The sequence below is a fragment of the Bos taurus genome, chromosome 25 (genome assembly GCF_002263795.3).
Source record: "Bos taurus isolate L1 Dominette 01449 registration number 42190680 breed Hereford chromosome 25, ARS-UCD2.0, whole genome shotgun sequence".
In the NCBI taxonomy this organism is placed as follows: domain Eukaryota; kingdom Metazoa; phylum Chordata; class Mammalia; order Artiodactyla; family Bovidae; genus Bos; species Bos taurus.
Genome location: NC_037352.1, coordinates 1,303,477 through 1,329,423, shown reverse-complemented (window position 1 = coordinate 1,329,423; position 25,947 = coordinate 1,303,477). Strand labels below are relative to the sequence as shown.

Below are 25,947 nucleotides of genomic sequence, written 5' to 3'. Positions count from 1 at the left end.
TGGTGCTCACTAAACTGGGCAGCCCGGATGTCCACCTTCTCAAGCTTGGGCCCAGAGGTCACCAGCACAGGCAGGCCAGGGAGAATAGCCCAGAGAAGAGAAGCTGCCCCCGGCCTCCGGCCTTCTGGTTGGAGCACAAACCTGGGATGCCAGGACCACACGCGGGGAGAAGCCTGGCCTGGGGTGTGGTGAGGGACAGTCACTGTGCTCAGCCCTGCCCTGGGCTCGCCCTGGCACAGGCAGCTTCCCGGAGCGGCCGGGACCCTGTGCGGACCACACCCTCCTGGACACAGTGGGGCAAGGTGGGGCCCTCACTCCGCGGCATGGCTACAAAACCTGGTAGCTGGAGCTGAGCTGCAGCTGGCCGAGGTCGCTCAGATGCCAGTGGTCCCCTGCAGGCACGGGCTTGCCCCCCATCTGTGCACGTACCGAGCCATCGGCCAGGGGGAAGACGCTCAGGGACGTGGGGCGCTCCTTCCTGCTGAAAGGCAGAGAGAGGACAGGGAGGGGTTAGAGGAGGGGCTCCCGAGGCAGGGCTGCAAACCCCTCCTGGACGCACGGGCACCCACGGTGCAGCTGGGGTTGCTCCCCTAGACCCCCCCCACTCTGCCCAGGGCTGAGTAGGCTGTGACTGTCTGGGCCCGGCGCCTGAGATCCCCACTGACTGCAGCCAGGCTGACTAGCCTGCTCACTCGCCAGGGGCACCTCCGCTCCACAGTGGTCCCTCCGTCCATCCCCCTGTTGCAGCATCACCACCCCTTCATTTGCATCCACTGTAAACAGAGGCCTGCATGGCAGGGCCTGTGGAGGCCCTGTGGCTTCGCAGGCAGCATGCCTGACTTCTCCTTGGCACAGCTTCTGCCTCCAAGGGTCAGGAGGGGTCAACCTTTCTCCTCTGCTGCTTGTCCCATCACTGCTGTCAGGAGCCCTGGGTCTGGAGTAGAGAGCTTATGCTGTCTGCAGCCACACGAGCTTTTCTCTTGCTCTCAGTGGTTCTTCCTTTTAAAGCTCCGTAAGCAAACTGGGAACGTCCGTTAGGCTAGATGGAGGTTTAGAGCCGCCTGCCAAGGCCGGTCAGTCCCTGGAAGACGCTCCGGGCTGTTAGTGGTGAGGGCACAGAGCCGGGCCCGGGGTGGCACAGAGTCCATGCTGCTCAGAGCCCGGTCAGGCCAGGCGTCTGGACCCCTCACACAGGCGCTGAGATGGGGGTGGCGAGGCCACTTCGGGGGTCTCCAGGAGCCGGTTCAGAGGCTGGGCTGTCTGGAGAAGGGGTATCTTCTTCACGGTGCCTTGCAGTGCAAGTGGTGGACAGGCAGGCGGAGTGGCCAGGGGCACGACTCCGAGAAGGAGGTCTCTGCGGGGGTCCCCCACAGTTCCGGGGCTGGTATGGTTGGGGCCCCCATTTCCTGCCTGTCTGTCCTGTTCAGGAGAATGCCGCCCCTGCGGAACAGTGTCCTGGATCCTTGGAGCCTGGCTGTGCCCTCCGGGGCTCTTCTGTGGGTACAGAGCCAGAGGAGGCCTGGGGGGCTGGATGTCTCCCGCGGATGATACCGTGTGCCTCCTCCGTCAGCCCTCGTCCCCCAAGACAGACGCACTTTCTACAAGGCTCGGCCATTGCTTAGAAGGAGCTCAGATGGTAAGCTAGGCAGGCTGGGTCCGTAAATCCACCGTGGCTCTCCCCAGGGCTGTTTGCTGGCCACAGGCCCTGGCCCCGGGCCTCCCTGGGGCTCCCAGCCTCTGCTCGCTGCTGTTTCTCCACGGGGCTCCGGTGTGGGGGCCTCCTCTCCTTGGGCCCAGCTCTGACGGGGGGCTGCACACAAGGGTCCTTTGGGCCAGGCTGTCACCAGGTGCCACAGGGCAATATGACGGTAGGGGCAGCATGGGACCATCTGCCTCCCAGGATGGCAATCTTCTCTGTCGCCCGCCTCCATGGCTCTGTGCATGCACGGAGATGGCCAGGCCCAGATCCCCAGTGGAAATCCTCACAAGGGATGAGTCCCGCGTCCTCTCCTCTCTGAGCCAGTTCGGTGGGGATTGCTGTTGGCTGGCCAGCCAGAGCCCGGTCTGACGCTGGGCCAGCACATCCTCCTGTTACGGCCCGCAGCTCCCCCAGGGGACTTCAGTCCCCATCTACCCCTGAGGCTGCAGCCTGAGAGGGCCACACGGCTCACAGATGGCATGCCTCTGGCTCTGGGCCGAGTGACCAAGCTGGGCTGCCTGACACCGGGTGCAGTGTCTCCACCAGCGCCTGCCGCCTCCTGGGGTGTGGACATGAGGTCCAGCCTGTGGCCGGCGGGTGTTGGCCAGTGGGGTCTGCATCGCTCCCATCTCTGAGACCCACCTGCCCTCCTCAGCCGCAGGCCCTGTAAACGTGCGTCTGGAGCCTCCAATCGACGCGCGACCCTGGCAGCCGTCCATGCTCCCCCAACCCGAGGCCCGGGGACGGCTGCGGGCTTTACCTTCTCCTCCAAGACTGGCGAGGACTGCGGGGCAGCGACACACAGGCGGGGCCAGCACACGGCGGAACGGCACACAGTGGGGGCAGCACACAGTGGGGGCGGCACGGGGCGGGGGGGGCGAGACAAGAAGACAACATTAGAGGGCGATGGTCGGGGTTTGGGGCACGTGTGGGCACACGGAGAGGAATGGGCCCCACAGGAATAGACAGATGTGGGACATGCAGACGCCTACTCCGGATGGACACAGGACACATAGACACACAGCCTCTTGGCTTGGACGGCAGGTGGCACCCATTCAGACAGGGTGGGTCGAGCGTCCTCCCCCAGACGCCCCAGCACACGCGGGCACACCCGCGCGGTGACAGGGCACACGGTCACATACGCTATGTTCGCGGCCCAAACACGCTCATCAGTTTTATTCTAGACACACAGGTTCATGACACCAGGCCGGGGGTGGAGGAAGATGACCGAGGCTCAGGGGCCAGTTCTAAGGAGGAGGCCCTCCCGGGGGAGCCTCCACAGGATCCAGAGTTGCGTCAGGACAGGATGTACCCCAGAGAAAAGTGGGCCTCCCCTCAACCTGCCGTACGGGCCCCAGTGGGACGGTGCTCCCTCTCCTCCCATCAGGGCGCTGTCTGGATGCGGGGGGTTGGGGGGGCGGGGAGGGCTGCCACCCACATCTGTTCACCTCGAGTCTGCCCAGGGCCATCAGACACGCACGGGGCCCCGGAACCTCTCGATCACAACCCAGGTTCAGGCAGGGCTGCAGGGCAGCAGAGCCCAGTTCCACATGCTGCCGCAGGCACAGGCAAGAGATGCTGTGCCCTGCGGTGAAGGTGAAGCCAAAGGCGGCCAGCCAGCTGGCAGGGCGACGGGCGCGGCCCAGGCATGGCCCTGCCCTCAGCTTCCCACACAAGCACTGCTCTGGCCACCCGCCCCCCCACACACAGATAGGTGCCTCTTCACCTCCAGGGCACAGGGGGGGACGGGCGGCAGCCCCCATGCCGCTTTCTGCAGGCAGGGGTCTCCTCCCTGGGGCTCCGCTCTGAAGGAGTCTTAGCAGAGCCCGAGAGCCGGAAGAGGGCGACGGTGAGGCCACACCCAGGAGGACGAGAGGTGGGCCCCAGAACTACAGAGGGAGCCCCCGACTTGAGGCTGGCCCTCGGTTCGGTCGCTTGGGAAGTCTCTCCGTGACTCGTGGCAGGCGTGAGGCGTCCGTGGTGTTGGGCAGCGGCAGCCTGGAGATGGACATTGCCCACCTTCAGACAAACCTGATCCAGAAACAACGTCTACAGAGGCTGTGTATCTGAACAAACTCTGGTACATATTCCCTCAGTGAACTCTCACGGAGCCGGGGTCACATAATGACCCCTGACACCCTCTCCTGGGGCACTCGTGTTTCCAGAAAGGAAGCATCCACAGCGGCTGGAGCCCCTCTCCCCACCGGAAGCAGCAAGACCATCTGAAAACAGGCTGGCGGTCCTGGCGCCCATCCTTCCCAGGTTTTGCCAGGCCTTGCAGACACATTGCACTTTGGTTTTGAATCCGAGGACCCAACAGCTGTGCCCACCTCACCGGGCGAGGGGCTGATGAGCCCGGCATGGACGGGCCTGAAATATCTTGATTGCAGACATCACCCACCAAGGAGGCAACGCTGAGAAAACGGAGCCTTTACAGGACGCACCGGGGCCTTAGGCATTCGCGGAAGGAACAAAGGGCCACAGCTCCAGAGGCAGCTCCATTGTGGGGCAGGGGCTGCTGGGGTCCAACCTTAGGCCCCTCCTCCTTCCTCCAGCCTGATGAGACACAGCTCTGTGCAGGCAAGGCCTGGGAGAAGACCTCTGACCGTGCGTTCTCCAGGGACGGAGGTGTGCTTCTGTCCTGACTGAAGATGGACCAGGACCAGCCTGGCCTCTGCAGGCGTCTCTGCTCCCCGAATGAAATTGGCGTGGGGTGCACGGCTGTGTCTGCTGGACCCCCAAGTGGAGGGGCCTCCCCGCCTCCGACAGCCAGTTCCCGCCATGTGAGCTGGTCGTGGCCGACAAAGTCAGTGCAAACACGCACACACGCATCTCACAGGGAGTCTCCATCCCCCTCCCATCCTGGTGGATCCTGTTTCCTTTATTTTACAAAAGAGAAGATGAGGTGCAGAAGCACGTGGTGACCTTTAACGCGTCACAGAGGACGGGGCCAGGGCCGGGAGCCTCCCGTTCTCGCTGACTGGCCCCAGGCCCCAGCACCCTGCAGGACCCCACCCGCCCCATTGCTGGGCGTGTCTGCTGGGGACGGAGCGGCACCTGGTGCCACCCCAGCTGGCGTCCTGTGACTCACACTTGTCACGCTCTGCGCACACCTGCAGGTGACTGCCAAGTGCTCTGAGTGCTGGTTTTGAGGCTACAAGTACATTTACCAGAGTAGGCGAGTTCACCAACGCGGAATCGGCAAGTATCAGGATCAACCATGCGGTTCCCCCAGGCCCTCGTGACTGCCCAAGGTCCCGCACCCAATGGGCACCTCCTCAGCACACAGCCTCGCTCAGGCCACATTCTCTGACCAGACACCTCCTTCCTGAGCCTGGGGTCGGGGCGCTGGGGTGAAGCTGGCTCCTACCTCCGCCCTGGCAGGCTGCCCTCCGTCTGGCTGTTTCCCCCGACCTGCTGCATCTTGGACCTCTCGATGTGCTCCACGTAGGTCTGGATCATCTATGGGGACGACACATCTGTGTGACGCTGCCTGCCCGCCCCAGCCACTGTTCTCAGGGCTCCAACAGAGGAGGAGGCAGAGCGTAGGGACCGGGCGTCGGTCACGTGGGGGCCACAGCTCGCCGGTTTGGCAGGGGCCCCGCGAGAAGACAGAAGGCGGCCGGGCCGGGCAGTACCCACCTCTGTGTGCCGCTGGTGCAGCGCGTTATACTCCTTCTTCATCTCCGACTCCCGCTCCTCCAGCCGGGAAACTGGAAGACACAAGCCACCCACCTCTCCAGGTCACGGCCTGCTCCGGGCTGGCCTGCTGGGGGTGGAGGGCTGCAGACAAACCCAAGCCCAGTGCCCTGAGCCCAGGGGCGGCCTCGCCCGTGGCAGCTGCCCTGGGGACACGAGCAGGCGGGCTCCGAGAGGGCCAGGGGGGGAGACTTGCACGGGCCTCAGTCAGCAGGCAGCTCCCAGGTGCGGGAGGAACCCACGGGCATGCTGAGTTGTGTCGAGTGTGGACAGGAAGTGAGCGGATGGTTCATGGACAGAGGCTGAATTCGGAAGTAAGCAGCCTCTGACACACGTTCAAGAGAAGAAAGTCCAAAACAGGGTGGAACACACCGTGTCCCTCACTTGGACCTGGGGCTGGAGAGACGGGGTCATGACCATGCCATCTCTGGGCTGAGGCACTGGGATGGCCCCCTGCATGCTCTGTGAGTGCCCGGACCACCTGGAGGGCCACCCCAGGGCCACCGGGCCTCAGACACCTTGTGCCCCTGGGCCTTCGTTCCAGCCACAGCCCAGCAGAACTCTGCGCAGAGCACGGGATGGGGCACGGGGCAGCCGTGCCCTTTCCACGATCCTGACCCCCGGCGCTGACCAAATGGAAAATTCAAAGTGTGCTTTGGACCTTATATGTGTTTTCCTTCTAAGAAAAGATGTCCTGTGCGCTCAGTCATGTCTGACTCTTTGCAACCCCATGGACTGTAGCCCGCATGGCTCCTCTGTCCGTGGAACTCTCCAGGCAAGAGTACCGGAGTGGGTTGCCATTTCCTTCTCCGAGAAAAGATGAAAAGGTTTCATATGTGAAAGTATTCTAAGCAAAGGGAGTGTGAAGGATTCTGTGGAGTTATAGAAAGGGTGGATCTATGCCGAACTGAAACGGGCCCCTGCTTGTTCTCATCCTGCAAAGACGTGTGTGTGTGTGTGTCTGTGTCTGTGTGTTTGACTCTATCTGTGTGTGTGTGTGTGTCGTCTGTCTACATGTGTGTGTGTGTGTGTGTGTGTGTCTATGTGTCCGTGTGTGTGTGACTATACGTCTGTCTGTGTCTGTGTTTATGTGTGTGTGTGTCTGTGTCTATGTGTATGTTTCTCTCTGCATGTGTGTGTGTGTATGTCTGTGTGTTTCTGTGTCTATGTGTCTGTCTGTCTGTATCTGTGTCTGTGCGTGTCTGTGTCTATGTGTGTGTCTGCGTCTGCGTGTGTGTCTGTGTCTGCATGTGTGTGTGTGTATGTCTGTGTCTATATGCCTGAGTGTGTGTGCATTGCCATGGGCATGGGTCACCTACACACTCACCTACAGCACCCGTGGGGTATTGGCTTCAGCAAATGGCCTTCGTGTCTTGGTCTGGGATATGATAGATCCAATCACCAACCTCTTTTGTTTTTATTTCATCTTAACTTTTCAGAATGTGGACAGTGGACAGAATGTGGTCCACTGGAGAAGGGAATGGCAAACCACTTCAGTATTCTTGCCTTGAGAACCCCATGAACAGTATGAAAAGGCAAAATGATAGGATACTGAAAGAGGAACTCTCCAGGTCGGTAGGTGTCCAGTATGCTACTGGAGATCAGTGGAGAAACAACTTCAGAAAGAATGAAGGGATGGAGACAAAGCAAAAACAATACCCAGTTGTGGATGTGACTGGTGATAAAAGCAAGGTCCGATGCTGTAAAGAGCAATATTGCATAGGAACATGGAATCTTAGGTCCATGAATCAAGGCAAATTGGAAGTGGTCAAACAGGAAATGGCGAGTGAACATTGACATTCTAGGAATCAGGGAAATAAGATGGACTGGAATGGGTGAATTTAACTCAGACGACCATTGCATCTACTACTGTGGGCAGGAATCCCTTAGAAGAAATGGAGTAGCCATCATGGTCAACAAGAGTCCGAAATGCAGTACTTGGATGCAATCTCAAAAATGACAGGATGATCTCTGTTTGTTTCCTTCAAACCATTCAATATCACGTTAATCCAAGCCTATGCCCCAACCAGTAATGCTGAAGAAGCTGAAGTTGAATGGCTCTATGAAGACCTACAAGACCTTTTAGAACTAACACCCAAAAAAGATGTCCTTTTCATTATAGGGGACTGGAATGCAAAAGTAGAAAGTCAAGAAACACCTGGGGTAACAGGCAAATTTGGCCTTGGAGTACGGAATGAAGCAGGGCAAAGGCTAATAGAGTTTTGCTAAGAAAATGCACCGGTCATAGCAAACACCCTCTTCCAACAACACAAGAGAAGACTCTACACATGGACATCACCAGATGGTCAACACCGAAATCAGATTGATTATATTCTTTGCAGCCAAAGATGGAGAAGCTCTACACAGTCAGCAAAAACAAGACCGGGAGCTGACTGTGGCTCAGATCATGAATTCCTTATTGCCAAATTCAGACTTAAGTTGAACAAAGTAGGGAAAACCACTAGACTATTCAGGTATGACCTAAATCAAATCCCTTATGATTATACAGTGGAAGTGAGAAATAGATTTAAGGGCCTAGATCTGATAGATAGAGTGCCCGATGGACTATGGACGGAGGTTTGTGACATTGTACAGGAGACAGGGATCAAGACCATCCCCATGGAAAAGAAATGCAAAAAAGCAAAACAGCTGTCTGAGGGGGACTTACAAATAGCTGTGAAAAGAAGAGAAGTGAAAAGCAAAGGAGAAAAGGAGATATTCCCATTTGAATGCAGAGTTCCAAAGAATAGCAAGGAGAGATAAGAAAGCCTTCCTCAGCGATCAATGCAAAGAAATAGAGGAAAGCAACAGAATGGGAAAGACTAGAGATCTCTTCAAGAAAATTAGAGATACCAAGGGAACATTTCATGCAAAGATGGGCTTGATAAAGGACAGAAATGGTATGGACCTAACAGAAGCAAAAGATATTAAGAAGAGGTAGCAAGAACACACGGAAGAACTGTACAAAAAAGATCTTTACGACCCAGATAATCATGATGGTGTGATCACTCACCTAGAGCCAGACATCCTGGAATGTGAAGTCAAGTGGGCCTTAGAAAGTATCACTACGAACAAAGCTAGTGGAGGTGATGGCATTCCAGTTGAGCTCTTTCAAATCCTGAAAGATGATGCTGTGAAAGTCCTGCACTCAATATGCCAGCAAATTTGGAAAATTCAGCAGTGGCCACAGGACTGGAAAAGGTCAGTTTTCATTCCAATCCCAAAGAAAGGCAATGCCAAAGAATGCTCAAACTACCACACAATTGCACTCATCTCACATGCTAGTAAAGTAATGCTCAAAATTCTCCAAGCCAGGCTTCAGCAGTATGTGAGCTGCGAACTTCCAGATGTTCAAGCTGGTTTTAGAAAAGGCAGAGGAACCAGAGATCAAATTGCCAACATCCAGTGGATCATGGAAAAAGCAAGAGAGTTCCAGAAGAACATCTATTTCTGCTTTCTTGACTATGCCAAAGCTTTTGACTGTGTGGATCACAAGAAACTGTGGAAAATTCTGAAAGAGATGGGAATACCAGACCACCTGACCTGCCTCTTGAGAAACCTATATGCAGGTCAGGAAGCAACAGTTAGAACTGGACATGGAACAACAGACTGGTTCCAAATAGGAAAAGGAGGACATCAAGGCTGTATATTGTCACCCTGCTTATTTAAATTATATGCAGAGTACATTATGAGAAACGCTGGGCTGGAAGAAGCAGAAGCTGGAATCAAGATTGCCGGGAGAAATATCAGTAACTTTAGATATGCAGATGACACCACCCTTATGGCAGAGAGTGAAGAGGAACTCAAAAGCCTCTTGATGAAAGTGAAAGAGAAGAGTGAAAAAGTTGGCTTAAAGCTCAACATTCAGAAAACTAAGATCATGGCATCCGGTCCCATCACTTCATGGGAAATAGATGGGGAAACAGTGGAAATAGAGTCAGACTTTATTTTTTTTGGCTTCATTGCAGATGTTGATTGCAGGCATGAAATTAAAAGACACTTACTCCTTGGAAGGAAAGTTATGACCAACCTAGGTAGCATATTCAAAAGCAGAGACATTACTTTGCCAACAAAGGTCCGTCTAGTCAAGGCTATGGTTTTTCCAGTGGTCATATATGGATGTGAGAGTTGGACTGTGAAGAAAGCTGAGCGCCTAAGAATTGATGCTTTTGAACTGTGGTGTTGGAGAAGACTCTTGAGAGTCCCTTGGACTGCAAGGAGATCCAACCAGTCCATTCTGAAGGAGATCAGCCCTGGGATTTCTTTGGAAGGAATGATGCTAAAGCTGAAACTCCAGTACTTTGGCCACCTCATGCGAAGAGTTGACTCATTGGAAAAGACTCTGATGCTGGGAGGGATTGGGGGCAGGGGGAGAAGGGGACAGAGTATGAGATGGCTGGATGGCATCACTGACTCGATGGACATGAGTTTGGGTAAACTCCGGGGGTTGGTGATGGACAGGGAGGCCTGGCATGTCCAAAGAGTTGGACACGACTGAGCTACTGAACTGAACTGAACTGAACTGAACTTTTCAGAGGAATGAAGGCACCTGTTATCAAGGTAGTGAGATAAGGCAGCAAACGAGGCCATCCAAACCTCTATCACAGAAACCTGAAATTACAGGGGTCCTTATAACTTTGACAGTATAGTTTCTTTTCTTCCTTAATATTTGTTTATTTGGCTGTGCTGGGTGTTAGGTGCGGCATGCGGGATCTAGTTCCCTGGTCAGGGATCCAAGCTGGGCCCCCTGCACTGGGAGCTCAGAGTCTTTAGCCAGTGGACCACCAGGGAAGTCCCTGACAGTATTGTTTAAACAATGACTTCTAAAGCTAAAATAATATTTTTTATTAAAAACAAAATGCTTTCCTTGCCTCTCTTTGCAAGGGAGAGGGTGTTCCCGTAAGCAGCCTTCTGGGCCAAACCTTCCCCAGGAACTGTCCCTACAAGGGCATCCCCTTTGGGGTCACGGAGGAACACCCGCTCCCCAGGAGCACTCGTGGGAGCCCCAAACCACAGCTGGGTAGCCTGTCCTAAAAGGCCACACAGAGACTGTGCATTTCAGGCCAAAGTGCAGCGTTGAGCAAACGTGCTCTGTCATCAGAGGGGCCTTATTTATGTACTTTATTTATTTCCACAGGGGAATTGAGGCCATTGACAGACACACAGAGCCATGTAAAGAGAGAAAACAAATAAATGACAATGAAGATGAAACGTGGCCCTCATTGCTCAGCCTGCCTCCGCGCTGGGGCAGGGCTGAGGCCAAGTGCGGTCAGGAACCGTTTCCTGCCTCTGGCTCCGACTTACTCTGATCTGCATAGTTTTTGGCCTTCAGTTCCAGCTGGCGGGTCTGGAATTCGTAGTGTTCCACCTGGATTTGCAGCTCTTTCTTCTCTTGTTCCAAGGCATCTTCAAACTCGATAAATTTCTATACGTGCAAGGAAGAGAAACAGCAGGTGTCGTAAATGTGGGCGGGCCAGATGACATCGGCCCCTCAGAAGGGCAAGGGCTTGGACTCAGAATGTGGGCCTCCCAGCCGAGCCCCTTCCCTTCTGTCCACTGCCCACGGCAGCCCTGGGGGAGAGGAGGGCCAGACAGCTCCCCAAGAGTGGACACCACGGCCTTCTGACCAGCTGCCTGGGAAGTCACTCAGGGCCCTGAAGCTGGAACAGCCCACACACTCACTTTAATCTCAAAATTCTTAATAGTTTTTATTTTTTATTTTTTAAAAACTAATTATTTATTTGGCTGCACTGAGTCTTATTTGTGGCATGCAAGATCTTTAATTGCGGCACGTGAGATCTAGTTCCCTGACCAGGGATCAAACAGGGGCCCCCTGCATTGGGAGCACGGAGTCTTAGCCCCTGAACCATCAGGGAAGTCCCTCTTAATAGTTTTTAAGAGGCCTGCATTTCCACTTTGACACTGAGCCCCACAAATGACGTAGCTGTGGAAAAGACTGAACCCTGAGCATCTAAAAGAGGCCGGGCGTACTGCCCTCCTAACGTGTATCTCGGTCACCGCTCAGCTCAGGATGCCGTCATTCGTAGAATAATTAGCAACGCACAGTGCTGCTCTGATTCTTTTAAAAACAGGGAGGGGGGCTGTTGGTCTGGATTTGGAATCTGCACCTTATGTGGTAATTTTCTGAGCAAGATTATTACCAGATCAAGTGAGAAGAAAGCAGTTCACAAAGGAAAAGAAAATGCTAAATGTTCTTAGGAGGAGACCGAGCTTAACTCTGACAGCCTGGGGTGAAGGCGGGCTCTGGTTCCCGAGGGATGGACCAGGTGGGGGCCTCCAGGACACACAGCCCGGCCACAGCCCTGATGGGAGCTGTTAAAACCTCGATTGTACTGCCTGGGAAATAGAAATATTAGTAACAAATTTCATTTGTAGGAAGCATACACGTCAGCTGGGTTCTGAGGATGTCAAGAGGCTTCAGGGGATGGGAATGTGAAGCGGCTTGTGGGTTCCAGGTTTCAGGCATCTGGGGAGTTGATGAATTCACGTCAGCCACAGCTGTATTTCCCATAACACCTGCACTCAGCCCCTCAGCCCCACTCGGGCCCCAGAGACGCTTCTCCCCGCAGCAGCTTTGCAGAGGTCTTTGTGCTGAAAAGCACTGGGGCTCCTGCCTGAGGGATGCCTCACCCAGAGCAGTGACAAAGAGGGCAGGACCGGGGAAAGGAGTGAGAAGGAAAATCTGCCCTGATGACATCACACGCAACTTAAGTAAAATAAATGATGAAGAACATATAACCCGCTGCCATGAAAACGCACACAAATGGTGTAGCTGCACAAAAAACTAAAATGAGCAGTTTTGAATGACTGTGGTCATGACCAGCATATGAAGAACAGACATGCTGTTACCTGACTGGTAAAGAAAATTTTTAATTGGGTAATTTTAATTCCTATTACTAAAAAGTGATATAAACATATATTTTTATAGAAAAATCTTATGACAGTGTTAAGTGAACTTAAAAAAAAAAAAAAAAAAGACATAGTTCTGCTGTGCTATCAATGATTAAACAACAAAACCAAATTCTAGCATCCAGAGAGTGTCAGATAAAACTGGGTGACACTCTTCCAGACTTGTGTGTGTGTGTCTGTGTTGGACGTGCCGTCATTTTGTACATGGTATCTGGATCTGACCCACTCCCTCGCTTGAATGTCTTTCCACTATAAGAGTGGTATTCTACACTTCCCACTTCTGACAGCTGTATGCATGTTCCCTGAGGGCTTGTGTGTGCAGGGCAGAGTCTACTCAACTAGCATTGCCTCTTGTTGGACTTTTAGGTTGCTCTGCTGGTGGTTTAGTCGCTTAGTCGTGTCTGACTCTTGCCACCCCATGGACTGTAGCCCGCCAGGCTCCCTGTCCACAGCTCATTATGTCCTTTGTCCAATTTTCTGCTACAGGTTCTTACTTTTCTTAACAATTTGTAAGGACTTATTAGATCCATTCAAGAATTTGTCTTGTATGCTACAAGTATTTTTCCCAGGATGTACTTTGTGTGCAATATAGAAGTTGACTTACTTCTGCACCTTTTACTTAATAATTTACTCTTTCTTCTAACCCTAACCTTTGTCATCTGCTAGATTCTAAGACTATTTCAGTCTATATCTGATCCAGTAACCAAAGGTTTCCTTAAACTTGTAGTGTTACAGGGTCTTTTAATGGCTGATATACAGTCCACTTCTTCAGTCTTCCTTATCAGAACTTTATTTATTCCCACTTGCAGATCCTTCTTGATTAAATGGAAAGTCCTCCTCAATCACTTATTTATTTATTTATTTATATACTTATTGATTTGGTTGTGCTGCATCTCATTTGAATAATCGAGGGATCTTCGATCTTAATTGCAGCATGTGGGATCTAATTCCCTGACCAGGGGTGGAACCTGGGACCCTGCACTGGGAGCAGAGTTTTAGCCACCGGACCACCAGGGAAGTCCTTGCATTTACTTGTTTATTTTTCGAGTCGGACACAACTGAAGTGACTAAGCACGCATTTTTTTGAATCAGCATTTTGCCTGCCAGGAAGCATCTGTTCTTCGGTCCTCAGGATTGTTTTTCATGACAAAATGCTCAAGGTTGGACTTGGGAGGAAGGGAAATCTCATCCTGAGCCAGTGAAAAGAGGTGCGATGGGGCAGAAGGAAGGCGGGAGGCGGGAAGAGCGAAATTCTCCCTCCCTGTAAACCAAGCCAGGGCCCACGTCCAAGCTGGAACACCAAGGTTTTACACAAAGAAGAGCACTCTGCGGTGCCAACCAGTTCCCTACGATTCCCACCTGTATCTCATCTTGTTACCTGCATCTCATAGTTGACAGTCAGCTAAAACGATTTTGAAGCAAAAGGCAACGTAAGAGAAAGATTAAGGGGGTCAGTGAGATGCTTCTAAATCCGTCCTGATAGGTGGTCACTAAGTCCAAGAGAGCGGCTGCCCAGGTGGTGCTGGCGGTGGGTTAGTCGCTGAGTCGCGCCTGACTCTCGCGACCCCATGCACTGCAGCCTGCCAGACTCCTCGGCCCACGGGCGGCACTGCCAGTGCAGGCCACACCAGAGACACAGGTTCCATTCCTGGGTCAGGAAGATCCTCCGGAGGAAGAAATGGCCACCTGCTCTAGTATTCTTGCCTGAAAAGTTGATGAGTGAGTGAAAGTTGCTCAGTCACATCGACTCTGTGACCCAGGCCAGAATACTGAGGTGGGTAGCCTTTCCCTTCTCCAGGGGATCTTCCCAACCCAGGGATTGAACCCAGGTCTCCGGCATTGTGGGCGGATTCTTTACCAGCTGAGCCACCAGGGAAGCCCAAGAATACTGGAGTGGGTGGCCTATCCCTTCTCCAGGGGCTCTCCCTGACCCAGGAATAGAACCGGGGTCTCCTGCGTTGTTTACCAGCTAGCAGGGAAGCTCAGCAAGTGTTTAACTGAATAACTCTTGATTTAAAACAAAATACTTGAGGAAAAAAAAAATCCAATGCTGGTGACAGTCCCCAGAGGCCTGGTCACGCCATGAATCAGCTCATCGCTTCATGATCACCATCGGGTGGCAGCATCTCCCCAGATGAATGAGAAGCCCCAAGAAACTCACGAGGGACCTCCGCCAACTAGAGGGCCAGCCCTCGGCCTCTCTGCCGGGCTGGACCAGTGCTGGGACGCTGAAGGCCCTTGGCGGGGCGGCAACCACCGCACCTGGCGCTTGTGGAGGAGCCATTCCTTGCCTGCTGCCTCGGGGGTCAGCCTAGAGCTGACTAAGGGCACCTCAGGGGCTCTGCGCCCACGGAAGCATCACACACACAACACGCTGCTCTAAGCTTGAAAGATGTCCTCTTTCTTCTCCTGAAAAGACTCTTACAACATCACTACAGTAATTTTAGTTAATGAAGAGCCAAGCTAGCTCTTTAACTGAAACGGAAGATTCAACGTCACCTTCATCAAATATTATGAGGGATAAATAATGTGAAGGACTAGTGCCCGGCCAAGACTAAACAGGTACTGGGTCTTCGCTTTGAATGAGGAACCGCTCGGGGTGAGACTTGGGATGAAGTAAGAATCCCCTGGACATGTGAGGCGCAGCTGATGGGATAAAGTAGGGGCTTCAAGGCTGGTGGTGAAGTGAGTGCGGAAAAATGGTTGAAAATCACAGTTCTCCAAAATGAGCTGGGGGAGGCGGGGAGAGGGGTTAGGAGGGAACTCTACTAACTGGGTCAAAGTCACAAAAAGTGCAATAGGTGTTCTCAAGGAAGCAGAACATACTTTATTTAGAGACCATTTTCTTTATTTAGTTTACTGATTTTTAAAACACTGATTTTTATTTATTTGGCTGTGCTGGGTGTGGCACACGGGCTCTTTGATCTTCATTGCGGCATTCAGGATCTTTGGTTGTGGCATCTGGTTCCCTGACGGGGGATCGAGCCTGGGCCCCTGCACTGGGAGCGGGGGTCTTAGCCATTGGACCACCAGGGAAGTCTCTTGGAGCAGCTATTGAATCTTTGCTTTGTGTAAGCAATCCTTAGGGCTAGACTTGGGATGAAGTAAGACAAACGAGAAGCGATTGGTGGAATGAAGCGGGGGCTTGGAGGCTAGGGGGTGAAGTGAGGCAAGGAGGTAGCAGCTGGGGGAGGCGGGGCGAGGGGTCAGGAGGGAACTCTTTTAACTGGGTTAAGGTCACAAAGATCCAGTAGATGTTTTCAAGGAAGCAGAAAGTATTTGTATTTACAGATCATTTACTTTATTTTTAAAAAACATTTATTTATTTGGCAGAACTGGGTCTTAGTTGCAGCACACAGGATCTTTAGTTGCAGCATTCGGAGTCTAGTTCCCTAGGCAGGAATCGAACCCAGGCCCCCTGCATTGAGAGCTCGGAGTCTTAGCCACTGGACCATCTGGGAAGTCCTAGATCATTTGCTTAAGATTTAAGAGAGTCAAGAGTTTTCAGGAGTGGGGCACAGGGTAAGTTAGTTCTATAAAGAAGTCTTCCATAAGAAAGCTAAACATTTTTCCATTGTTATTGAATATGGCCAATGTATCCAATACAAATGGGAATGAGAGGAATAAAAGTTTTAATTGACAGCATTTGGGTTGAGTGGGTCGGCCTGGTGCTGGATGGTGAAACAGAATGAATCTCTTGTCTGAGACATGGTTCGCACGTGGTATGTCCTTGGGACACCCCCAGAAGGCTTGGCCACAGCCAAGTGAAAAAGACACACACCAATGATGTGTCAATTACACGCACCACAGATCTGAGGTTCTTTGGAAATGTCATCTGTTCAACCAAGGCTATTCCAAGTGTCACTTAGCGCCTAGAACACACAGAGGTTCAAAGTCATCTCACAATAAATCTTTTGCTCCTGAAGAGCAATGACGAACAACTGACAGTTGAGGAAAAGGCATCAGGGTGACTTAACCGGAATGCTGAGCTGGGAAACCCCTGATTCCCACGTCTAAATACCAGTTTACCACACGGTCCCCTCTGCAGGTTTTGTTTCTAAGATATACTTTCCCCTCCCTCCCACTAAAAAAAAAGGCTCTGTTTTGAAATTAAATTCAGCTTTAGCTTTTGGAATTTACTTTTTGGTGAATTTCAAGGTACACACTGAAGTAACCTGAGATGTGGGCTCTTGTAAAATCCAGGAATCAAGGCGGCTTTTCTCAGTGTCCCATTGATCGAGAGCATTCTTCCCAGTCTATACATAAAATCCAACTTAAGGAGTAAACTGACTGCTTGTGTCAAATACAAAATTAAGGCAACAGAAGCCAGCAACCCCAAGTCCAAGTGAGAGAGGTCACTAGGCAATCACTCCTGGTAGCACAGTCATTAGAATTCTGGTAACATTCACAACCGAGGTTATTTTACTTAAAGGCAAAGTAAATTAAGACGTTAACTCCAATCCTTCCCTCTTATATATGTCCTTTAGGCCAGGGTCACACACAGGAGATAATTCAATTCTGGTTGAACTGAAATATACTCAACAGGAATCAAAGATTTTGTTCTTTTGCACATAATTCCTTCCTGAGGGTGAGGTGCAGAGTGCATTTCCAAAAGAAAAAGCCTCTTCTGGGGTGTCTGATCTGAGGCAGGCAGAGCAGTGCAGGCTCTGTGCCCAGGGAGACCCCTCTCCAGACGACGGTTAGTGCCCAGCTGCTGTCGGTGACTTCTGTCACAATCGAGTGTTTACCGGGCGCTCACCGACGTGATGAACTTGTGAGACCTCACACCTCGGAGGTTTTTCCCAGCTTTCTTCCCATATCCCTCGACTGCTACCGTTTAGTCTACAGTGCAGTGTGGGCAGGTGGGAGAGGGAGGGAGGGCACGTCCGCATTCAAGCTTCAGACAAGTGTCTGTGATCAGGCTGGGCCTCTCAGGCGGCGCCGGTGGAAAAGAACCTGCCTGCTAATGCGGGAGACATGAGAGACACAGATTTGATCCCTGGGTCGGATCCCTGGCAGAGGGCATGGCAACCCATTCCAGTATTCTTGCCAGGATAATCCCATGGACAGAGGAGTTATGGACAGAGGAGTTTGGCGGGCTACAGCCCATAGGGTCGCACAGAGTTGGACACGACTGAAATGACTTAGCACGCATGCACCCTGCTATCAGGACAGTGGAAAGGAACCCAAGCACTAGGTTGGATTCATTTCAGAAAAAAGCAAAGATTCTTCATTGAGGTTAAAGGGACCACTGGATCAGCATCTGCCTGAGAGAAACCCCAACAAACGGCACTGGTTTAATTCACACCGATTTTCAAGAGCTGGTAAGACAGACAGGAAAGATGTGTGTGTGTAAAATCTACACACTTTAATACATTAATATTTATTTAAGTATTTTATGTTAAATACTAATATATACTTTGCATGTTGAAATCCATATTACATTTCTTTACTATATATGACATGGTTGGTACCAGAGGAAGGAAACGAAAAGGAAGATAAGATTAAAACTAAGTGTCTGGACCTGGGAGAAACTTCCCTGGGGGAAGTTCCTATCCAGTAGGTTGCGTTCTCTGAAGCGTTCTGAGCAGTTTACACAAACTTCAATTTCCTAACCTGCTCGGCTTTTACCTCCCTCTCACTCAGCCCAACAGGAGAGACCGAAGGACGGGGTCTTGTGTCCGGAAGCACACACTGCAAGCCCGAGGCCTCACACAGGGGGACCCGCCTGGATCTGGGTCCAGTTTGCTGGGGGAGGGGGCTGTAAGGGGCCACGCGGGGGCAGGGGGCAGGAGCCCCAGCTGCAGCTGAGCAGAAGCAGGGCCCCCACGGCGCTGGAGCAGAGGCAGGGCCGGGAGCCCACCGCTGCTGAAGATCAGAATCCAAGCACCCTGACCCTGTCTAATGAACTACCACTGGAGCTGCGTTCTGCCGAACCTGGTGCTTCCTAAATCTCTCGACCATGAGGGGCTCGGACAAGGTCACTGACTTATGACTCCATGGCTCTGGGTGTTGGCGAATGTTTCCTTCCATGGGGAGTGAGCCTTCCCTGTCCCAGTGACAGGGATGCTTTCCTGGGACACCCCGCCAGCTACTAGCGCATTCTAACCGCCCAGTTCTCCTGCCCGTCTTCCAGAGGGGACTTACTGACACCCCATAGCAGGCTGCACTCGGCAAGGACAGGATGGATTAAAGGAGGACCACAACCCGGGTGAACCTCACGTTGTTTCGCCCATGAGAGAAGCCTGTCCAGACAAGAACACATACTGCGGGATTCCGTTTGAACAAAATTCTAGAAAGTGCACATCAAGCTACAGCGACAGAGAGCAGCCCCGGTCACCTGGGGAGGGGGGAGCGGGGAGAGACCCTGGGGGCAGGGGCGCAGGAAACTCTGGGAACAGTGAAGGTCAGCGTCATCTTGACTGTAAGCATGGTTTCTCAGGTGTAGACGTGTCAAAAGTCACCAAACTGCACACTTCAAACATTACAGTTTAGTGCTCTGACCTCACAAAGAACAGAACAGAAGGCCGGGCTCCATGGTCTAACCGGGAGCCGTGCGCACAGCTGCTTTCGAGGTGCTGGGAATTCCCTCCAGACCTCTCCTCAGCCTCTCGAGAATTTCATCACCTCTCTGCTGTTTCCTAAATAGCTAGAATTCCCTTTTTTTTTCCTCCTTAATATTTTCTTCTGTTCTCCTGTTTCAAAACCTGCTACACTTTGGGGTCTCCTCTCTTTGTAGAACATGTTCACTGAAGGAAAAACACTCCCCCTTTTAAGTCCCTTCTTTTCTTACCGGAGGCTATGAAACAAGTCACAGAATCATTTCCTGCCTGCCCTTACAGGACTGAGCCACACCATCCACGGCTGCACTGCCCAGTTCCCCGGTTCAGCCACGTGTGGCTATTTACACTTAAATTAATTTAAATTACATAAAAATAATAGAAACTTATCCTCAGGAGCCTGAGCCACACGTGAAGTGTGTGGTCCTGTGTGGATACAACACAATAGAAATTTCTGTCCTCACGCAGAGCTGTGTCAGACAGACGATGGATGGATGGCTGAAAACCAGAGACAGCGGCTTTGCCCTCCAGGAACCAGAGAGCTCAGCACGGGGCAGGGGCAGAGGAGAGCCACACTCCTGCCTCAGGAGCACACGCACAGGCAGTTGGCATCTCTGTGGGACCCGACCTTGGAGCAGGAAGGACCAGAAGGGCACTGCCCCTGGTTGAGCAGGAAGCAGAGACTCTTGCCCTGCGGGGCCTGCTTGTTTCCATGTTTAGGGAGAGTCTGGTGTGACTGTAGAGCTCTAATGGACCAGTATTTAGAGGCGACCATGCAAGGCAGATCCAGGCACCAAATCTTAATAGCTTCCTCTAAGAAAAGCTAAGAACTGAAAAAAAAAAAAAAAAAAAACCTGCTTTACGACAACATGGCAGAAGAAGAAACTGCACACCTGTCCAAGCAGGGGTGAGTCTACTGTCTGTAACGTGGCACGTAGGAAGAAGACCTCCTGATTCGGTATATTAATTCACTTACGGAAAATGCCAAGTGAGCCTCTCACTGTAGAGTAGGATGATGGCTTCTGCCCCCTCCAGCCTCATGCTGTACAAATAACTCTCAGTGGAAAGCCTTACTTTTGCACAAGGCGATTCGACACAGTTTTGGATAGAAATAAACTGTCTAGCTTATAAACGCTGAGCAAACACCCACAGCCCCATCTCACCGCACTGGAGTCGCTGACAAGGAGGAGGGGACGCGTCAGTAGTAGTTTCTTTAGGGCCAAGGAGATTTTCAGGCAGAGGAAGGCTAAGAAACCCACACCTTGTCTCTCGGACACTTGCCCTCCTATGAGCCGGCGCTTGAGCCCTGCGCTGCCCAGGATCAGAGCCAACACGGCCTCGGCCCGAACCTCCCTGGGGCTGCCGTGGGCAGTGCGGCCTGGACCGCCCATTCGCTCCCGGCCGTCTTGATCAAATGCCCGTTTCCAACCTTCTTTCCCATTGAGAAAGAACTCAGTGGGTTTTAAACACGTTGTATAGGACGCAGCTTCAGCATTTTTAAAGTCTCTGTAGAGGTTTCAGAAGCCAGCAGCATCCATTTAGCCCTGCAGATCTGAGAGGGACTCGCTGGCCCTGATGACAAGGACAAAACGCTCAGGGTCAGAGATCGAGGCGCCCCAGGCTGGCCAGCGGAGGCAACCCCATCAAGGTGCTCTTCCCTGACTCGGCTAGATCGGCCTTGCCACAATTCTCCAGGCAAACAACAGCTAATCATGGGACTTGGCACTTGAGATGAAAGCAATGTGCCACCTCTGGCAACCAACTGGCTTTACAGGGGCTGCCATGTGGCCAGGGCAGCCAGAAAGGGGGAGATGGACTGCAAGGCGTGTGGCTCTCAGAGGCGAGGCTGGCACCCCAGCACCTGCAGACTCTGTTTGGCCCCCTCCCAGGCTCCAATGTCTCTAGCTACCGTCACTCCCATGGATGAGCCTCCTGGGGACAAGAACATACTCGCCACCTCTCACTGCGGCTTTTACGGTCAAGAAGTGCGGGTCAGGGCTATCTGCCCTGCTCCAGGCTCCCTCTAACTCTGCAGATTCCGAGTGCTTGGAAGGCTGCAGCGGCTCAGGTTACCCAGCTCTGACTAAGCCTTCCTGAGCAGGGTGACCCCAGAGCAGGAGCCACTCTGCATCACACACACGCCTGCAGCCGGGGCTGGGCCAGCTCCCGGGTCTCAGGCCCTCATCTCTGCTCTCAGGCCCCGCCTGCAAAAAGAAGCCAGGCCACCATGTCTTTTCTGTCTGCTGGATTTAGTAAATGAGCTCAAGTGCAAAAATGGTCACAGAGTTTGCCCCCCGCCTTTCGTTTAAAGATTTTTTGAAGTGGATGATCTTTTGAATTTGTTACAATATTGTCTGCTCTACGTCCCCGTTTCTTAGCACCTAGGCATGTGGGATTTTAGCCCCCCAACCAGGGATCAAACCCGTGCCCCCTGCACTGGAAAGCCAAGTCCCAATCACTGGACCACCAGGGAAGTCCCTGGCCCTTTTCTTGGTTGTAACCTCACATGAGGTCTCTCCAAGGGCACATTATAAGCATCAGGTCACAGCCTGCTTGCCCACCAGCCAAGCGCTCATACGCTCTGTGGCTCTGCTCAGCAGCTCTTAATGGTGGGGCGGGGGTGGGGCTCGGCCTCCAGGACACTCTCCCCAGGCCGCGCGAGCACCAGGCGGCAGCGGGAAGGCCAGAAGCACTCTCGTCATGGCTACACTTGAACTGAGCACAGCAGAGCAGAGGCCTCATCCACACAGAGCTAATTCTTAGGCTAGAACGTTAGGATTCTCAACCTGAAGGTTGTCCGTCTTTCTCCTTTGAGTTTCTTCTCGTCCACTACATTGACCACACAGATACAGGACGAAAGAAAACAAACCTACTCAGAATCTCAGTGAGGCATCAAATGGCGGCTGAGAGCAGTTAGAGGAGTGGGCGGTGCTGCCCAGCACGAGGCAGCCACTGGCCCTGGTTGGCGAGGGGAGCCCCTGCGCTCCAGCCTGGGGGTGCAGCTCTCTGCCCTCCCACAGCAGCATGACATGGAAGGAAGTCAGGGGTGAGGGCAGACTGGGTCCTGGCCTGGTTCTTCTAGCCATGTGACCTTGGCCCACCCCCAGTCGGGGCCAGTTCGTTTCCCAGTAAATGCCTAGGGCCACTCTGAACTCTAGAATTCCACAAGCTCTTGCACCCCCTTAAGTCGAGAGTCCTAAACCAGTTTTGGTGGAGCCTGGCACCCTTATCAATAGGCAACCTCCTTTTGACAGATGGATGGAAAACCCCGGAACAAAATAAGCCACCGTAAGTAGGGACAACACAAGGCATGGTGGAATTTTATAAACATGCTTTAAACCAAACGAAAAGGACATAAGCTGTCCTGCCTTAAGAAAACACCAAGATATTGAAGCAATCTTCCATTTCAATACTAAAATAAAAAAAGTTAGCCCAAATTAATTAAAAAGAAATTTAACTCATTTAATAAGAAACTTCCTATTCATAAGTCAAAGAGCATCACCTAGTGCCTGGAACATCAGAACCTCAGGGCTTAGAGATCACCCAGGGCAGCCAACTCATATGACTGATGGAAAATCAAAATCCGGAAGAGGGGCAGGCAACATGGACAAGGTCACAGGCGCAAAGCAGGAAGGAGGACCCGGGCCCCCGAATCCACCTGGCTCTGCCAATGGGGCTAAAGATTTCACAGTGAATGAACGAAGGTAAGAGATGTTCCCTGCAATGCATGACTCTTCTAATGGGTTCACAAATAAGTGAGCTCCAGGCTATGGAGGTATCCGAGAAGACGACTGAATACTTCAAAATTCTACTTTTATCTTCTCAAAAGCCACAGTGAAATTTCTCAGCCTTTCCCACATAAGCTGACCATCTTCCCAAAGGAGGAAACCACAGAACAGAGCACTCACCTCCAGAAACCTGGAGTCTTTCATCTGATGCAAGAAGAGCAATCTAACCATGGCTTTGGTTATGTGTTTACGTCAGTCACCAAATTCACCCAAGTCACCGACCCTCAAAACACTGGGTCAGAAAGGCACAGAAAAGATCCGACAACACCTCTTCTGGCCGCAGAACCCTAAGACCATAAATCCCATTCCTGGAAGGGTTTAGAATTGCAGCAAACCAGAAGTAGTAACTGCGGTCTAGAACATGTTTGCGCAAAACACACAAAAGCAAAACGAACTGGCGTCTGCAATGTGAGGGGGATATAAAGGAGGCCCGGGAAGGTTTAGGTTGCAAGGTCCCCCAGGGAAGCCAGGTGATTCGGGGCTGGGGCTCCCAGCTGGAGCAGCCTGCCAAGAGGAAAGGGGAACGAGGGCTCACCCCCGGGTCAGGCTCACTCCCCCGTCGGGCTCATCCCGGGGTCGGGCTCATCCAGGGGTTGGGCTCACCCCCAGGTAGGGCTCACCCGGGTCGGGCTCGGGGCTCGGGGGCACTAGTGGGCTGGGCGGGGCGGGAGCTAGGGCCCGCGCAGGGCCGGGGCTGAGGGCGGGTCCCCGGGCGGGGCGGGGCGGGGGTCCCCGGGCGGGGCCCCGGCGCGGCCGGCCCACGCACCTCCTCGGCCTGCTTGCGCAGCGACTTCTCCCGCTCGTACTGGGTGAGCAGCTGCTCGTTGTCCTCGCGCAGCAGCTCCAGCTCCACCTCGTGCTCCTGGTTCTCGCTGAGCACCGAGTCGAGGTTCTCGAGAACGTTCACCACGAGAGGCATCAGCTCCTTGACCACCTCCTCGTCGTAGCAGTGGATGAGGCGCTCGAACTCGCGGTAGATGGAGCCCGCCAGGCCCGACACCCGCTCCGACATCACCGAGCCCGAGCAGTAGTCGTCCTGGTAGACGACCACGCCGCCGCCCTCGTCCATCTGGATCTCCATCATCGTGGCCACCGCAGCCGCCAGCGCGGCCCGCTGTCCGCCGGCGCGCCCGCCCGCCCCGGCTGCTCGTGGTCCGGAGGCCGCGGCCCGTCGTCGCCGCCGCAGCCGCTGTCGCCTCAGGGCTCAGCCGCCGCCGCTGATGCTGATGCTGATGCTGCGCCCGTCACTCAGCTGCCGGAAGTCCCGCCGCCCGGAAGTCCCGCCCGCCAGACTGAGGGGGCGGAGCCCGCTGGAGCCCCGCGGCGCTGAGCCGCTAGGGGTCGCAGGGGCCGTGACGTAGGAGGAAACCCGTCCCCGGGCCGGAAGCTCAGTCGAGCGGGGCAGGGACCGCTTCCTGTCACGCGTGTCCGAGGCGCTATCGCCCGTGCCGCCGGAGTGGACTTTTATAAAGTGACGGCGTCTCTCCGAAGAGTATATATAAATGACCCTGTACGATTTAGGAACTTAGCGAGCGTCCGTGTGTCCACCCTTGCCTACAAAGAAATGGGCGGTATCCTCGCGCGCCCCTCCCTCCCCTGAGGTGCCCGCGGTGCCGGCCTGGTAGCTGTGGACCTTCACTGCAGCGCAGTGCGTGCTCCTGAGTAGGCTTTCCCAACTCCCTCCCCAGTGCCCGCGCCCTCCCGTGTTCCCTCCGCAAGTTGACGGCTCATCCTAAATCCAGTAACGAAATCTCATTTAGTTCACTTCTGTGTCCTGATACTGGGTAACTTATTTCCCAGTTTCACTTGAGCTGTGTAACCTAACTCCTACACCAGGTTTTTAATTTCAGCGATTTGGGGGAGGTGCGGGACACATGCGATCTTCTTAGTTCCCCCGACCAGGGATGGCACTTGTGCCCCCTGCAGTGATGGCAGGAAGTCCCTCAACGGTTAAGTTTCCATTTGTCCTGTTAGACTAATTCTACCAGTTTTTATAGGCCCTTATTTCTTCCACTTTTAGCCACTTGATTTCCATTTTGTTCCACTGACATGAGACCGTGAACCCAAGACATCCACTTTCAGCTTTGGGGACCACACAGACGGTGTGAATCCTGATCAAAAACCCATGAGTGGCAGCTGAGTGCCAACAGAAATGCTTTTTATCCCTGTCCTTCCTGATGCAGTGCTTCAAAGTGAAGTCCACTAACCTGATTGCACCCATGAAAGTTCCTCTGGGTCATGCCCTAAATACTGTTCACATTCTTCCCCTTGCTGTATGGATGCTCACCCGCCCCACTCAGTAAAGGCTGGAGCTTTCAGTCTCACATTCAGCCTGCCTGGGGTTTGATCCTGGCCAACTGGAAAACTGAGCCTAAAACAATTACCAACCTACTGGGAACATTAGGAAGACCATGAAAGGAGTTTAGTATCATCTCTAGCAAATAGTTAAGCATGCAATAAATATAGACATGTTAGTTTTATTTTCTCAAAATGATAAGCCAGGACAGATGAAATGTTTCTTCTGGTGAACAAGTTACAGAGGAAGGTTGTGAATGTTTTGGGGAATGTTTTAGATTTCTACCCTAGTCCTCTCCGGGAAATGTAGGCCCTTTTGAGTTACTGCAATATCTAATAGAGTACAGCAGCCACCACAGCAGTGAGAGGCCAAATGATTTGGCATCAACTTTATTAGTTTTCACATGTTTGGGCAGATTACTTGAAATTGGTTAGAGAAAATAAAGTTTTAACAAAATGATATGCTGGATAATTTTTGATGCTTACTGAATACTAGCACACTCAGAGCTCAAGCTAACTGAATTAGAACTTGCTTCCTTTCAGATTTGTAAAGACAATTGGCTATTCAGCTTTTTTTTCTCATTTTAAGACCCTAAAATGTAAGATGTCCAGACACACAGGTTTCAAAAGTTCTACTTTAATTTCTAAGTATTCATCCCAAATGCCTGTACTTTGTAGTCACACATATAACACGAAACTTCATTCCCGAGCTCCAAGAATGCTAAGGATTAAGAACATAACAAAAGTTCAGAAAAAATTAACAGGATAACCTGGGATGAGACAGACGTCCTTGCAGGGTTCGACTCACAAAGGTGTTAGAACAAGTTTCACTGTCAAAAGAGCCAGTGTGTTTCTAGACAAGGCACGGAACTGAAGAGGGAGCCCTTAGGTGTTTTCATTTCTGCCCCATAACGTAGGGGAGCCACCCTGGTCCTCTGACTCAGCCACTGCCTGGCCTCTGGAGACAAACAGGCTG

At 52.7% G+C, this 25,947-nt stretch overlaps 1 protein-coding gene across 21 annotated transcripts in view; it reads right to left on the bottom strand.

The window, feature by feature from the left end:
- Positions 1–23,928, bottom strand: part of MAPK8IP3 (mitogen-activated protein kinase 8 interacting protein 3) — a 43,973-nt gene extending 20,045 nt beyond the window's left edge. For 6 of the 21 annotated variants that reach the window (XM_010819109.3, XM_010819115.4, XM_010819114.3 and 3 more), the window contains exons 1-6: positions 23,443–23,882; positions 10,703–10,823; positions 5,342–5,412; positions 5,070–5,161; positions 2,460–2,483; positions 337–481 (exon numbers count right to left, since the gene is read on the bottom strand). In XM_010819109.3, coding sequence (XP_010817411.1) covers positions 337–481; positions 2,460–2,483; positions 5,070–5,161; positions 5,342–5,412; positions 10,703–10,823; positions 23,443–23,760 — 771 coding nt within the window. In that variant the 5' untranslated portion in view covers positions 23,761–23,882. Of the gene's footprint in view, positions 1–336; positions 482–2,459; positions 2,484–5,069; positions 5,162–5,341; positions 5,413–10,702; positions 10,824–23,442 lie in introns of all 21 variants that reach the window. The other 15 variants (XM_010819112.3, XM_005224532.4, XM_005224537.5 and 12 more) reach the window with 8 other exon arrangements.
- Positions 23,929–25,947: the final 2,019 nt, after the last annotated feature.